At 53.9% G+C, this 13,329-nt stretch overlaps 1 protein-coding gene across 4 annotated transcripts in view; it reads left to right on the top strand.

The window, feature by feature from the left end:
• The first annotated feature begins 1,952 nt into the window (after positions 1-1,952).
• The window catches only part of ALPK3 (alpha kinase 3), a 28,185-nt gene continuing 16,808 nt past the window's right edge, over positions 1,953-13,329 (top strand). The window contains exons 1-3 of one of the 4 annotated variants that reach the window (XM_054077530.1): positions 1,953-2,133; positions 8,012-8,035; positions 11,390-11,511. In XM_054077530.1, coding sequence (XP_053933505.1) covers positions 1,997-2,133; positions 8,012-8,035; positions 11,390-11,511 — 283 coding nt within the window. In that variant the 5' untranslated portion in view covers positions 1,953-1,996. Of the gene's footprint in view, positions 2,134-7,820; positions 7,946-8,008; positions 8,036-11,389; positions 11,512-13,329 lie in introns of all 4 variants that reach the window. The other 3 variants (XM_054077529.1, XM_054077532.1, XM_054077531.1) reach the window with 3 other exon arrangements.

The following is a 13,329-nucleotide window of genomic DNA, read 5'->3' as shown; positions in this document are numbered from 1 at the left end:
CTCCCCGCCCCTGGCACCGCCCCCGGAACCTCCCCTGGCCCCGCCCCGGTACCGCCCCCGCCCCGCCCGCCGCCCCGGGCCGGCACGGGTGTCCTCGCTCTCCGACGAGTGTTCCCACCTCCTCCCGAGGGGTGTCTCCGCCTCCTCCCCACGATGTCCCCCTCCCCACCGTTGTCCTCCCCGCGGGTGACACCACTCCCAGCCCCGCGATGTCCTTTCCTCCTCCCCACAGTGTCCCCCTTCCCGCGGGTGTCCTGACCTGCTCCCCGTGGTGTCTCCACCTCCATCCCACAGTGTCCCCACAAGCATCCTTGCCCGTGTCCCCACGTATGTCCTCATCTCGTCGCCACTCCCACTGTCACCCTCCCCCCATCCCCACTCCACTGTCCCCACCACCCTCCCCACAGCCCTCACCTCTGCCCAGGGCCTCGGCTCATGATGGAGCCACGTCTCTTGCTGCTGGGCAGGAACCCACCAGGCTGCTTCCTCTGAGAAATCCCCACCGCCTGGGCATCACGAGGGCCAAGGGGGAAGTGGCGCCAGGCCAACCCGCCCAGAGGTTGCACAAGCCCCTCAGGCCCTGGGCAGAACTGGGACAGCGGCTGCTGCAGGGAAACGACGCGGCGTCAACGTCAGGTCTCCATACTGTGACTTTCATTTACAAACTCAAGAGTCATTGAAGCAGAACTCAGCCACCTTCCAGGAGATGGGAGGACCACGTGGAAAGGAGCTGGAGCTCTGGTGAAAAGGGTGGATGAGGCACGACTGGGTTTTGTTCACGAGGAATGTCACAGTGTGACACAAAGCCAACAGGGATGAAGCTCAGGACTTGGGGCGCCCCGATGATGGATTTCCAAGCCCATGGCAGACCAATTCCCACCAGGCTGGCTTCTCCCCAGGACTTCAGTATGAGGGAACCATGGATCACCTTGAGAAGCAGCTTGCTCACCTGCTGATATTCCTCCCCCCCTGAGGCTGCAGCAGTGGGTTTCACAATAGTGATGATGGAGGTTGACCAAGGAAAAGCCAGACCACCAGGGATGTCTCTCCCAAATGCCTTCAGTGGCAGTGTGGAAGGGGGTAGGCCGGTGTTTGGGATGATGGAGAGAGGCAGTTGTGGCTTGATGCTCTTGTGCAGCCTGAGGAATTGTAGAATCATAGAATGGTTTGGACTGGGAGAGACCTCACAGCCCATCCAGTCCCATCCCCTACCATGGGCAGGGACATCTCCCACTAGATCATGTCCGAGGCCTCCTCTGGCCTCACTCCCACAGCTCCATGTCCTCCCTGTGCTGAGGACTCCAGAGCTGGACACAGGCTCCAGGTGGGTCTCCCAGAGCAGAGTAGAGCAGAGGGGCAGAAGCCACCTGTGATTTCAGAAGGGAAGGAGCCCATGGGGATGCTTGAGGGCTGGAAAGGGAAGGATGTCCAAAACCATCTGCCACTCTCGCTGTGAATCAGCGCGGGGTTTGCAGGCAGGGGACGAAAGCTTTGCTACCCAGGATGGACGCTTTGTGCAGGCTGGCTTGGGCTTCAAAACCTGAGCATTGAGAGAGGCGCTTCCAGACAGAATGGGAGCAGAGGGCCATGCCAGGCCCCGGCAAGAAAAGAACCACAGAGCGGGTGCTGAAAGAAGTTTTGTCTCAGCAGGATGATGCCCCAGCCCGAAGGCAGGATGAGTCCCCAGCCCCCATCCCCAGGGCAGGATGAGCCCCCATCCCCAGGGCAGGATGATCCCCCATCCCCAGGGCAGGATGAACCCCCATTCCCAGGGCAGGATGAGCCCCCATCCCCAGGCAGGCTGATCCCCCATTCCCAGGCAGGCTGATCCCCCAGCCACTGGCCTCCAGCCCCTTAAGGCCAGCCCCGCCGTCCATGCCGTCACGCCGCCGCCCCTGAGTGACAGCAGCATGTGTGGGGCGGCTATAAATGGCACTGCTGAGTGACAGGGAGGGCAGCGGCGGCGGGCAGGGGCAGCCGCAGCCCAGCCGCCGCCATGGGCTCATCCCGCCGAGCTCTCGCTGGCCTCTCCGGGTGGGCAGCGGGCAGCACAGCCGAGGAGGCTGAGAATGCGGCGTGGGCATCACGCCCTGACCGGCGCAGCTACCTGCTGGGCATCCGGCCCCAGAACAGGTGAGGGTGGAGGGACAGGGCTAGGGGGGCTGAGGGAACATGGCAGGGACAATGGGGGCCATGGCAGGGTCAATGGGACCATGGTGTGGTCAAGGGGGTCATGACAGAGTCAATGGGGCCATGGCAAGGTCAATGGGAACACAGAGGGGACAATGGGGCCATGGCACGGTCAATGGGGCTGTGGTAGGAACAAGGAAATCATGGCAGGGGTCAATGGTGCCATGGCAGGGTCAAGAAGACCATGGTAGGAACTATGGAGGCCATGGCAGGGACAGTGGGGCCCTGGTAGGGCCCGAGGGGGCCATGGCGGGGTCCAAGGGGCCATGATGGGGGCCAAGGTGTGAGGAAGAGGGGAGAAGCAGGCTGGTAGACACCCAGCCCTTAAGGCAGCACCCAGGCCCATGAGTGGAGCGATGGCTGAGCAGGACAAGGCCTGGGTGCATGGCCTGCCCCTCCCCAGAGGTCTTCTCCAGGGTGGAGGTGCCAAGCGGTGGCTGGAACAGCTTGGTTGTGGTGGGTCAGCCCCTTGCCTCCCAGAAAAGGGGACTGCTTTTGTGGTTACTGTCCATGTTGCACATCATTTTATAGCACAAAATGGACTGTGGTGCCACGAAACCCCAACGGACACGAGCCTCTGGAGTTACTCTTGCATGCAGGACACACACTGACCTTCTGCCTTCATTGTAATGAAGACAGTTGTGTTATCGGCACCGGCCGCGGCGCAAGGGGCCCGCTGCCCCCTGCCTTATCTTGTTGCCAAAAAAGCATTTCTACAATGTAGATATGGGAGCGGTGAGACCGGCATTCCTGGGTCATGAATGGCCTCTGGCGGGGGGGCTGCGGCACCAACAAGGCTTTGTTCGGCAGAAGAAGGTATGCTAAACACGTCAGCAGCGGCTGGCTGAGGTTAAGAGCACAAGGCAAGGTGCCAGCGAAGGCAAAGGTGTGGGTGATCGTGTTAGTTGTTTGAAATAAAGCCTGGAAGTTGCTTGGAATACTGTAAGCTCTCAGAGTGAGCATGCCGCTCTCCTGCTGCTGATTTATGCATAATCCATCCCCAGAGTACCAAGCGTCGATGCCTTAAAGGGGCTCAGATTGGTAAAAATAAGTACAAGACACAAATTAAATCCAGGAACATCTGGAGAGCTTGCCTGAGAGGACTTGAAAAGCAAGATAAGCGACATGCGTAGGGCAGATAGCATTCAGCAGCTCACTTTAACGAGCGTGGCTGAATCTGGTGAGGCTGGAGCTAACAGAAGCTCGGGACAAGTGATCTGAACACGGAGCTGTGGTGGGAGGCCACTGCGCTGCTTGGAAAGCAGAAATGAATCTTCTGCTCAGAAGACAGTGTGGGGTTTTTAGGCTTCTCTTTTTCTGGCTTTCTACGTCAAGTGTGTTTAACTGGAATAGTTGTGCGCTCTCTCCATCCATCCCTGAAGATGTAGGAAGTGCAATGCTGGGATGGTGACATGGGAATGTCTGCCTGATCCTACAAGAGGCAAAGGATGTTGTGTCAGCTGAAGGATGCTGATTCCAAAACCACTTTTCAGTGGTTTCTTGACATGTAGTGTTTGTCAGAGATGGTGCTGCAGGTGCCAGGAGAACGGAGGTGTTGAAAACGGCTGTAGAGAGAACCTCATCCCTTTGTTAGAGTATTCAGGGTGTGTCAGGTGACCCTTTTGTAAGAACCAGCTGGGTCGGGAGAACATCTTGTCCTGAGATGCAGTTTTATGTCAGATCTTATGGCAGAGGCTTCATCTGCGTCTTGGGCAAACGCCTCTGTTGGAAGCGATCTGCACCTCACCTGATGCAGATGTCTGCTCCTCGCTCTCAGTGCAGTATTGCCTCCTGGCTTAAATATCTGTCTCCTGCCACGGCTTCATCATAGGGAGATATTTTTAGAGTAGAGTGACATTGCTCCGATCTTTTCTTGGACACTGTCTGCCACTGTGGTGGCAGTTGAGCTCAGGAGAGCCTTCCCACCTGGCTCTTCTGGCTGGAAACCATTCCCCATCTTGTACCTCCTGCTTTGCACATAATATCATATCAGATGAAGGTGAAAGATCTGTTACTATAATAAAGTGGGCTGAAAACACGTGAGTGCGGAGTTCCTGAAAAGCGTGTGCAGCTTCCTTCATTCAGAGGAGCTTCCTCCTCAGCACATGGGCACCAGTAACAGCCTTGTTTAGTGTCTTTATCCATGATCTGGATGAGGAGATCGAGTGCTCCCTCAGTCAACTTGCAGAGGACACCAAGCTGGGCAGGAGTGTGGATCTGCTGGAGGGCAGGGTGGCTCTGCAGAGGGACCTGGCCAGGATGGATCCATGGGCCAAGAAGTCCACCAGCACCTGGCTTGGCTCAGCCATGGGGTGGCAGCAGGAGCAGGGCAGGGATCATCCCCTGCACATGGTGCTGGGGAGGCACCTCGACTCCTGGGTTCAGTTCTTGCTTTGCTTCCTTTTGTCCCTTCTCACTCCTTGACACCTCTTGACTCGCTCCCAGTTCAGCTGGGACCATAAAGGCAGCAGGAATTCCAAGTTAAAATACAAGTATCTGAGCTGTCTTCAGGGTTTGCAGAGGCTGACACGGGAATGTGTAACTTAATTTACTGTTTCCACTTCTCTGTTAATGAATTCCAGCCCTAAATCACCTGCAGGAAGAATGCCAGGTTTGTCCACCCCCACCATCAATTCGGTGTATGACCTTGACAAGCAAAGGTTTGATGCATCCACCCTCCAGTCTGTGAAACAGCAATGTGTCTTGCTCAACTCCATGACACTCAGAGCTGCTCTGTCACATCGCTGCCGATAACGACTGCCGTGGTGTACGGAACAAAAACACACTCTGTCTGGGCGTGCATGGAGTGCTCGATAAGCAGCGGGACGCACGGCAGGAGAGAAGTCAAACCATACATCTGTGAAAGCTTCATTGTTGGCCTTTAAGTCATAGAATCATGGAATGCTTTGGGCTGGAAGGGACCTCAAAGCCCATCCAGTCTCACCCCCTGCCATGGGCAGGGACACCTCCCACTGGATCAGGGGCTCCAAGCCCCATCCAACCTGGCCTGGAACACCTCCAGGGATGGGGCAGCCACCACTGCTCTGGGCAACCTGGGCCAGGGCCTCCCCACCCTCACAGCAAAACATTTCTCCCCAAGATCTCATCTCAATCTCCCCTCTCACAGCTAAAAACTGTTCCCCTCATTCTATCCCTGCCCTCCCTGATCAAGAGCCCCTCCCCAGCTTTCCTGGGGCCCCTTTCAGCCCTAGAAGCTGCTCTAAGGTCTCCCTTCTCTTCTCCAGGCTGAACAACCCCTACTTTCCCAGCCTGTCCTCAGACGGGATGTGCTCCAGCTCTCAGATTGTATCCATGGCCTCCTCTGGTCTCGCTCCCACAGCTCCATGTCCTCCCTGTGCTGAGGACTCCAGAGCTGGACACAGGCTCCAGGTGGGTCTCCCAGAGTGGAGCAGAGGGGCAGAATCCCCTCCCTCCCTGCTGGTCCCAGTGCTCTGGGTGCAGCCCAGGACACGGCTGCTTTCTGGGCTGAAAATTGTTGGGTTCTGAGAGCTGAGAAGACATTCAGTGTGGTTTGTGTTTGTCTTCCGTAGTATTCACCTTGAAGGCAGATAAGTTCATCTGAAATCTTACACTTGGAAGTCCACATGTGCAAACCATGCCCGTTAATGTCACGGGTCAGGGTGCCAGCCAGGGGAGTTTCCGTAGGGCACTGCCGGGGCCATCCTGCACTCGGGGCAGGGCTGCCCAGGTTTCCGTGGGCTCTTCCAAGGAGCGCCTCTGCCATGCTGTTTCCATCAAAGCATAGCTTAGGGAGCTCAGCCTTGCTCTCCTTGCCATGTTTCCCTGTTTACTTACTTGCACTGCAAGCGGACTGTGAGCTTGTACATGTGAGGATGGAACCACTGAGAAGCCTATTCGACGGTCTCCTGAGCTCTTGTCAACTTCCATAGGAGGATATGATCTTGGGAAGAAGAAATACAGAAACAGAAGAACTCCAAGCAGTGACTGCATGAGAGGGCTTAGAAAAGGCGCTGGATTTCAAATCTAAGTTACCTTTTTGGTACCAGTGGGGTGACGTATCAACGTTGGCCATCGATTTGAGCAATGTTTTTAGTGAACAAAAAATGTGAGTGGTGATGTTCTGCCTCTGCCCTTACAGCTAGCCTGAAGTTTGGCAAGGGCATGGAAAATGGGGAAGATTGACTCAGTTTTCCAAGAAAATTCTAGTAGTTGAAGGCCTGAAACCTCTTAAGAGATGATAAATGCCTGAAGGAGCTTGGAAGCCTCTGATAGAACAGAATCTAAAGAAGAACTGAAGCTGGTAGGAGGTAGAGAGGTGTAATTCCAATGGTCCAGGGAAACAGGAACAAATAACTGAACCTGGATTTTCAGGGCCAGCTTGTAGAATCATAGAATCATGGAATCACTGAGGTTGGAAAAGCACTCCAAGCTCACCCAGCCCAACTGCCAGCCCAACCCCCCATGCTGACTGAACCAGGCCACACGAATTGTGAACCCCTCCAGGGACAGGGACTCCCCCCCCTGCCCTGGGCAGCCTCGGCCAGGGCTTCGCCAGACTTTTCATAAAGACATTTTTCCCATTATCCCGTCTAAACCTCCCCTGGTGCAACTGGAGGCTATTTCCTCTCATGCCCTCCCTTTTTCCTTCAGAGAAGAACCCAGCACCCACCTCACTCCAACTTCCTTTCCAGGAGCAGTTCTCAGAGATCCTCTGTGGGCATTTTCAGGGCGAGACCTGAAGTCCTGCTGCCTTCTGGATGTGCTTGTTCTGGTGGGAGACCTGAAGATGTGCTTCTTTCTTGCTTCTTCCTACTGTCTTCTGAAGCAGCATCACAAAACACTGAAGTTTGTTTGCTCAGTGTTGGTCTGAGGAGCACCGGGTTGAGGAGTCTTGGTCTGTGGGGGTCCAACTTCTCCCATCCCACAGGGATGTCTACACTGCTGTCCCTGCTGGGGCTCTATGGGGAGGTCATTGCGCAGGCACCGCTAACGTGTCTCACTGGGGTTAAATCTCTGAGCTACTGTGCTGTGGAGCAGCTGGAACCTGGTTAGTTGTAGGCTTCTGATTGTCGCATGAGTGAGCTCAGGGTCAAGAACCGCTCCTGACTGCCGGGGGTCAATGCCAAGAGGTCAATTCCTACAGCCACAAAATGGCAATGCGGCCCTTTGGCTGCAACGTGCGTCCCTGGAGCCACTCCTCTGGGAGAGCCGCTGGTAAGTAGCTCATCTGGATGTCCCTTGAGTGGGGCTTGGGTGTTGGATTTTACTGTTTATTAACATTATACCCTGTTTCTCTGAAGCAAGGGAACCTGTCGATCTTTGTAAAGTCTCCTTCTTTTATTTTCTGTCAGTGTCTCGCCCAAGCGCAGTGGTTTGGTTGGCAGGCTGGGAAGCGGCATGCAGTGCCCAGGGAGTTCTCAGCTTCTCCAAAGGGCTGGCCAGAGGGTGGCCAGCTCAGGCCACCTGCTCGCTGGCAGCAGGCTGTGCTCCTGCCGTATAACCCAGCGTGTGCCGGGGGGAGCTGCCTGCTTTGAGCACAGCGCTGCGCGGTGCATGGAAGGCTCGGGTGCTGCTTCTCAGAAGCCTCTTGTGTAATAAACGTCCTTACACTTCGATCTCTGCCCTTAATGACCATTTCGTTTTTACAGCCTCTGATTCCAACTGACCGTGTGGCTTGCTTCGTCCTGGCAGCCAGCCTAAGGCAGCTGTACCTTCTTTTAATAGGAACTCTGACCTCTGCCAAACGACTCATCCTTAATACGTCGCTGTAACGGTTTGTTTATTTCGGCTCTTTCAGTGCTTCTCTCTAATGGGTTGTATGCTGTTTTTTGCTTAGCAGATTCGCTCCCTCCAGCTTAGGAAGGTAAAATGATCTTGCATTAAACTGCTCTGACCAAACACTGTCTTGGATCTGACCGCACGTGATTAATCTGTAATGCTTTGGTACTAATTAATTAGTAGAAAGCCTGAAATGAGCTAACAGTCTTGTTCTGCACGAGTGGATCCCTAACGCGTGCTTGAACTGCAGCAGCCCAAGTGAGTGTTCACCATAATTCTGGTGTCGGGGTGCAAGAAATATTCCTCTTCCTTAGCCCGAAGATGGGTGTTCGACTCCTTCTTGATATTAAAGTGAGACTTCCATACAGAGACATTAAAATCATGGAATCCTGGAATGGGTTGGGAGGAACCCCAAAGCCCATCTGGTCCCCCCCCCCCTGCCATGGGCAGGGACACCTCCCACTGGCTCAGGGGCTCCGAGCCCCATCCAACCTGGCCTGGAACCCCTCCAGGAATGGGGCAGCCACCACGGCTCTGGGCAACCTGGGTCAGGGCCTCCCCACCCTCACAGCAAAACATTTCTGCCTAAGATCTGATCTCCATCTACCCTCTCACAGCCGAAAGCCATTCCCCTCATCCTATCCCTGCCCTCCCTGACCAGGAGCCCCTCCCCAGCTTCCCTGGAGCCCCTTTCTGTACTGGAAGGCTGAATCATAGAATCACGGATGGTAAAAAAGAGATGTGCCCGCCCTCAGACTGTCAATGAAGAAATTTTCCTCTCCCCCAGCCACCCTTTGCTTCACTGTGAAGCTCCACACACATTTGGACTCTGCCCTGAAGCGCATTCGTATGGCTGAACTTTGCCTTTGGCAAAAGAACACACTTGGAAATCAGTTGGGATCATGGTAGAGGAGTGGGTGAGCAGGGGGAACACCCCAATAGCTGTGAGATTGCCCCCAGAAAGGCAGGAAAAGCAAATCCTGATGAAGAGGAATAGTTTCTCTAATGCCCTTTTCCTGCAAACTGTATGGAAATCCCTCTTTAATGTGAAAAGGCTACTGAATTGATGGTGTCCCCTTCCTAGGCTCCAGGCCTTCTCCTGCAACAAAGATGCAGGTCAGGAAGGCGCAGAGGAAGAACGGCTGCCTTTTTTTCTTAGATTTCTGGAATGCTCTGAATCACTGGTTCAGGAAGCTATTGGAATTGGCCAAGTCTCACGGCTGACAGCCCCACGGTGCCGCAGTCCCTAATTCCCCTGTGACTGGGACAATGGTTTCTTTGGAAGATTGAATGGACCTTCCAGGGCGTCCTGCCAAGCCTGTGCTGGGCAGGTCCCCCCTGATCCATCTGCCGTGCCCGTGGAGCCCTCAGCTCCTGCGTTCCGAAACCATTCAGTAGCCTTTGCTGTATTCCACCCGCCTGTGGGGTTTGCACTGAAGGGACCAGACTTACTCCCAGTGCTGCCTGCTGGTACCGGCGGCACGGTACTGGGACTAAACTGGGTCCTGAGTGTCACTGTGTGTGTGTGCATCACTGTTTGTGAGATGCTGATCCGCTTGCTCTCCTGCTGGGGTATGAAGTGTTCACTGATGCTTGGGAAGTTCCATATGTGGATCTAAAAGGCATTCATTGGTCTGGGGGTAGGGATGGAAGGGGCCATCCCAGCCCCACCAGTAACTGCTTTGGGACCGGATTGATTGCCTGCCTTGCTCTTTGGAAATGGGAGTTTCTTCTCTTGGGGATGGAGGATGGAAAGGTTTCTCTGGTTTGAAAGAGTTGTTGGCTCCCACAGCCCATTCCTGGCATTGCATGAAGAGTTCCTTGCCAGGACCACTCTTCTGGGGACCACTGGTTTCCACAAAAACGAGTCTGAGCTGTGGCATCTCTTTTGTACTCCATCCCACATGTGTGTTTGGATATATAATCATAGGATCATGGAACGATTTGCGTTGGAATGGACCTTATAAACCTATAGAATCACTGAGGCTGGAAAAGGTCTCTCAGCTCATCCAGCGCAGCTGCCAGCCTGACCCCCTGTGCCGACTGAACCCTGTCCCCAAGTGCCACAGCCACAAGCTTTGTGAACCCCTCCAGGGATGGGGACTCCACCCCTGCCCTGGGCAGCCTCTGCCAGGGCTTGGCATTGACCATGGGCAGGGACACCTTCCACTGGATCAGGTTGCCCAAAGACCCATCCAGCCCAGCCTTGAACACCTTAAATAATGGTTACAACTCTTGGTCTGTAGATGAGTCCCCTTTGCTGTCCCTGCCCCACACCGTTCCCAACACAAAGCTCCTGGAAGATGGGTGAGACTCCAGCTCATCCCAGTTGTTTGTTCCTTGGGGATTCACGTCCTTGCATCTCTTACAAACCCATCCTAGCAGGAAGCCAGAGTGAATCTCATAGCACAGCAGCCTCCAGGTAAGTTCTCCAGGTGGATGAAACAGGCAGTTACTGTGGCTGGAGCTACCCTGGCACCTTCAGCTGCACATGCAGAGCCTGTCAGCACTCCCGACCCTGCTGGGTCCATGCTAAGTGTGGAGGTGGTGGTGTTTTCCCTGAGGGAGTCCACTTCATCAGCAGGTAGAGCACAAGTAACGAGCACCAGCATCCTGCCTGTGAGCACCAGCATCCTGCCTGTGAGCAGGGAAACGCTGGTGAGGCCAGGCTCCTCCTCATTGAGCCCTCTCCACAGACTGTGAGCCCTTCTGCTCTGAGTGGAGCTGTGTCAGGAATGGTCAAGGGGACTGTTCCACCTCTTGCACGTCTCCGGAGGCTGATCTCTTCTTTAAGGAATGTCTTTCACTGCTGAAAGCAATACAAGCAATGCTGCCAGCTACCAGTTCTCTTGCAGCATTTGCTATTTCTCTTAAGATCCTTACACTTGAGACCTGAGGGTCCTCTCTCCTCTTGTAAATGTGCGGTGTTTTAATTGCAGAGGGAAAAATGAAAGAAGATGCTCTTCCCTTCCAAGAGCCCCATCTGAATGAAGGTCCAACTTGGAATTAGATAAGCTTTCAGCAGAGGCTGTTGTGTTCAGGTCACCCTCGGCCTGAAATTACATGTAAGGTCTTCACAAACAAATCCCGGTGAACAGAACGCCACGGTGACGGTGCATTGCCGGGAAGGTGAAGGGTCTTGCCTTGAGCAAAGAAACATTGCGGTGTAATCAAGCGCTAAAATGGTTCTCTACATTCATTACCCAGGTAGCCGTAAAGGCTGAGGCAAAGGGAGCGTCTCCCAAATGAGACTTCCAATGACACCGTAGGGCTGAGGGAACAGTCAGACACCAGCCCCGGGACTGGACTGGAGAACAGCCAAGTACAGGGTGATGGGAGGGGAGGAGGGCGCTTACAGCTTCCAAAATGAGACAGAAAGCCGACCCTTTTTTTTCCCCTAGTGCTTTGATCTCTAAGAAATGCTTCTTGAATCTTCCAGGAGCACCTTCTGCGCAATCATTTCACAGCTGACGGAGGAAACCCAGCCGCTATTTGAAACCACTATCAAATCCCGGTCTGTGTCCGAGGACTCTGATGCTAAATTCACGTGCATAGTGACAGGTAACGGCGTCTGCAGTGAATAAATAACCTGGTCCTGCCTTGCTGGGGCACTTGGGCTCCTTGAACTCTAGAGCAAGCAACAACCAGGCAGTGCAGTCCCCAGGCCACTGCTGTCCGGCTGCCAAGCACGGATTCAGCGACCACATGGTTATTTCAGCTTTACTTTGGGGTGGGGTGGGGGGTGCAAAGAGGCAAAGGCACAATCTAACATCTCCAACAAGGCAAATTAAAGACAGAAAATGGAATGCGCTGGTTGCTGCTAGGGCTAGTGATATTTTATTGTCCTAATCTCCGCTTCTTCTCTAATCCTGGGCTCCATAACTCACGAATGTGCAGTTTTGAAGCATAAGGCTGAAGCCAGCCCTGGCTGTGAATGTCAGAGCGCAGATGTCTTTGCATTTGTGATAAACTTGAGTGTCTGTCAATGTGAAATACAAGCTGGTTTCTGCCCAGGGAGCTAAAATCTCACCTTGGGCTGGAAGGGCAGGTGAGATGAGGAGAGAGAGACTAGAAAAGAGGGCTGTCACTATGACGCCATGGTCTTGTTGCATGGCAGCAGTGATGTCAAGGTGAGCGGCTCCTTTGCTGATGAGCTTTTGTCCTTTAAATATAGACTCTAAACCCTTTTTTTCCATACGCTATACTCATTTAGGACTCTGTGATCCCTCCTGATGTTGCATGTCTTAATTATTCTGACGTGAAGCTGGTTTGTGAGTTTGGGAAGGAGGAGGGTATCTCCTGTGAGCCTCTGGGTCACAAGGACTAAGACTTTCCTAAGATTCAGGATGTCTGGGTTTTGAAGTGAGCATCTCCAGCATGCAGCCCACCGCAGCATTCCTGTACCGGGTAAACCAGGCTGGGGATGTCTTTGTACACTTAAGAAACCTACAAAATCAGGGAGTTTCACGGAAACGTCCTTACAAGCAGCCTGGACCACCTTTGCAGCATGGTCATCTCCTGCGTGCAGCCCTGTGGGCTGCTGTGGGAGCTCTGTGGGAGAGAGGGGCATGAGGTGGAAAGTGAATTCAGACTGCGAAGTGTGATTAGCAGTTCTGATATTTCCCCCCGAAGTGATGTTTATGTTCAATGGGGAGACGTTGTGGGGAGAAAGGAAGTGACGGTTGCACCTCTGGCCAATGACCAGAGTGGAACCAGCTCAGTCCCACAGCTGTGGCTGGAGTCCAGGGACACGCTGGTTCTTAGATGTGCAGAGGCAAAGGGCACACTGTCAGCTGCTCCTGTTGTGACTTGCAAGCCCTAGATATGGATCCATGACCTACAATAACATCATAATATTTTCTTGCTGCTTCCTGACCACTAACTGGAGTTCCCTGCTGCGTATGTCCTAGGGAGGCAGCGAGATCTGAGTGCTTGAAGAGCCAGGCTCCAAGACATGCTCAGTGCTGTAGGCAAGAGAAAACCAAGTCAGACCTCTGATGCTCTCGGGTGGCTGCATGAACCCACCTTTCCTCCTGTTGCCTCATTCTGCCTGCTGCCGGTGTCCCTGCTGTGTCTGATTTGATTGTTTGGGGGCAGATCCTGCATCAGTTATGACACGTTTTCTTTTTCAGACAGAATTAGTTCAGCCTTTGTTCTCCGAGAGATGTGAAAAAAGGGAATGAGAACATTTCCATTTACTGCCCTGTTTCTCACAGGGCTTGTTGGCAGAGAGTGTTTTCTTTGGTGGGTCTGCCTAGACTCTGGGATCTCAGCATCACCACCAATCCTTCCCAGTGAGTGGATGGTGGGCTCTTCTCTCTGGAGAATTGTCTTCTCTGCATAGCGTTGGCTGGGAAGGAAGGATGTGGGGTTTGGGTG

The sequence above is a fragment of the Cuculus canorus genome, chromosome 12, assembly GCF_017976375.1.
Source record: "Cuculus canorus isolate bCucCan1 chromosome 12, bCucCan1.pri, whole genome shotgun sequence".
NCBI lineage: Eukaryota > Metazoa > Chordata > Aves > Cuculiformes > Cuculidae > Cuculus > Cuculus canorus.
Note: the sequence above shows the minus strand (reverse complement) of the source record. Positions and strands in the feature narration are given on the sequence as shown.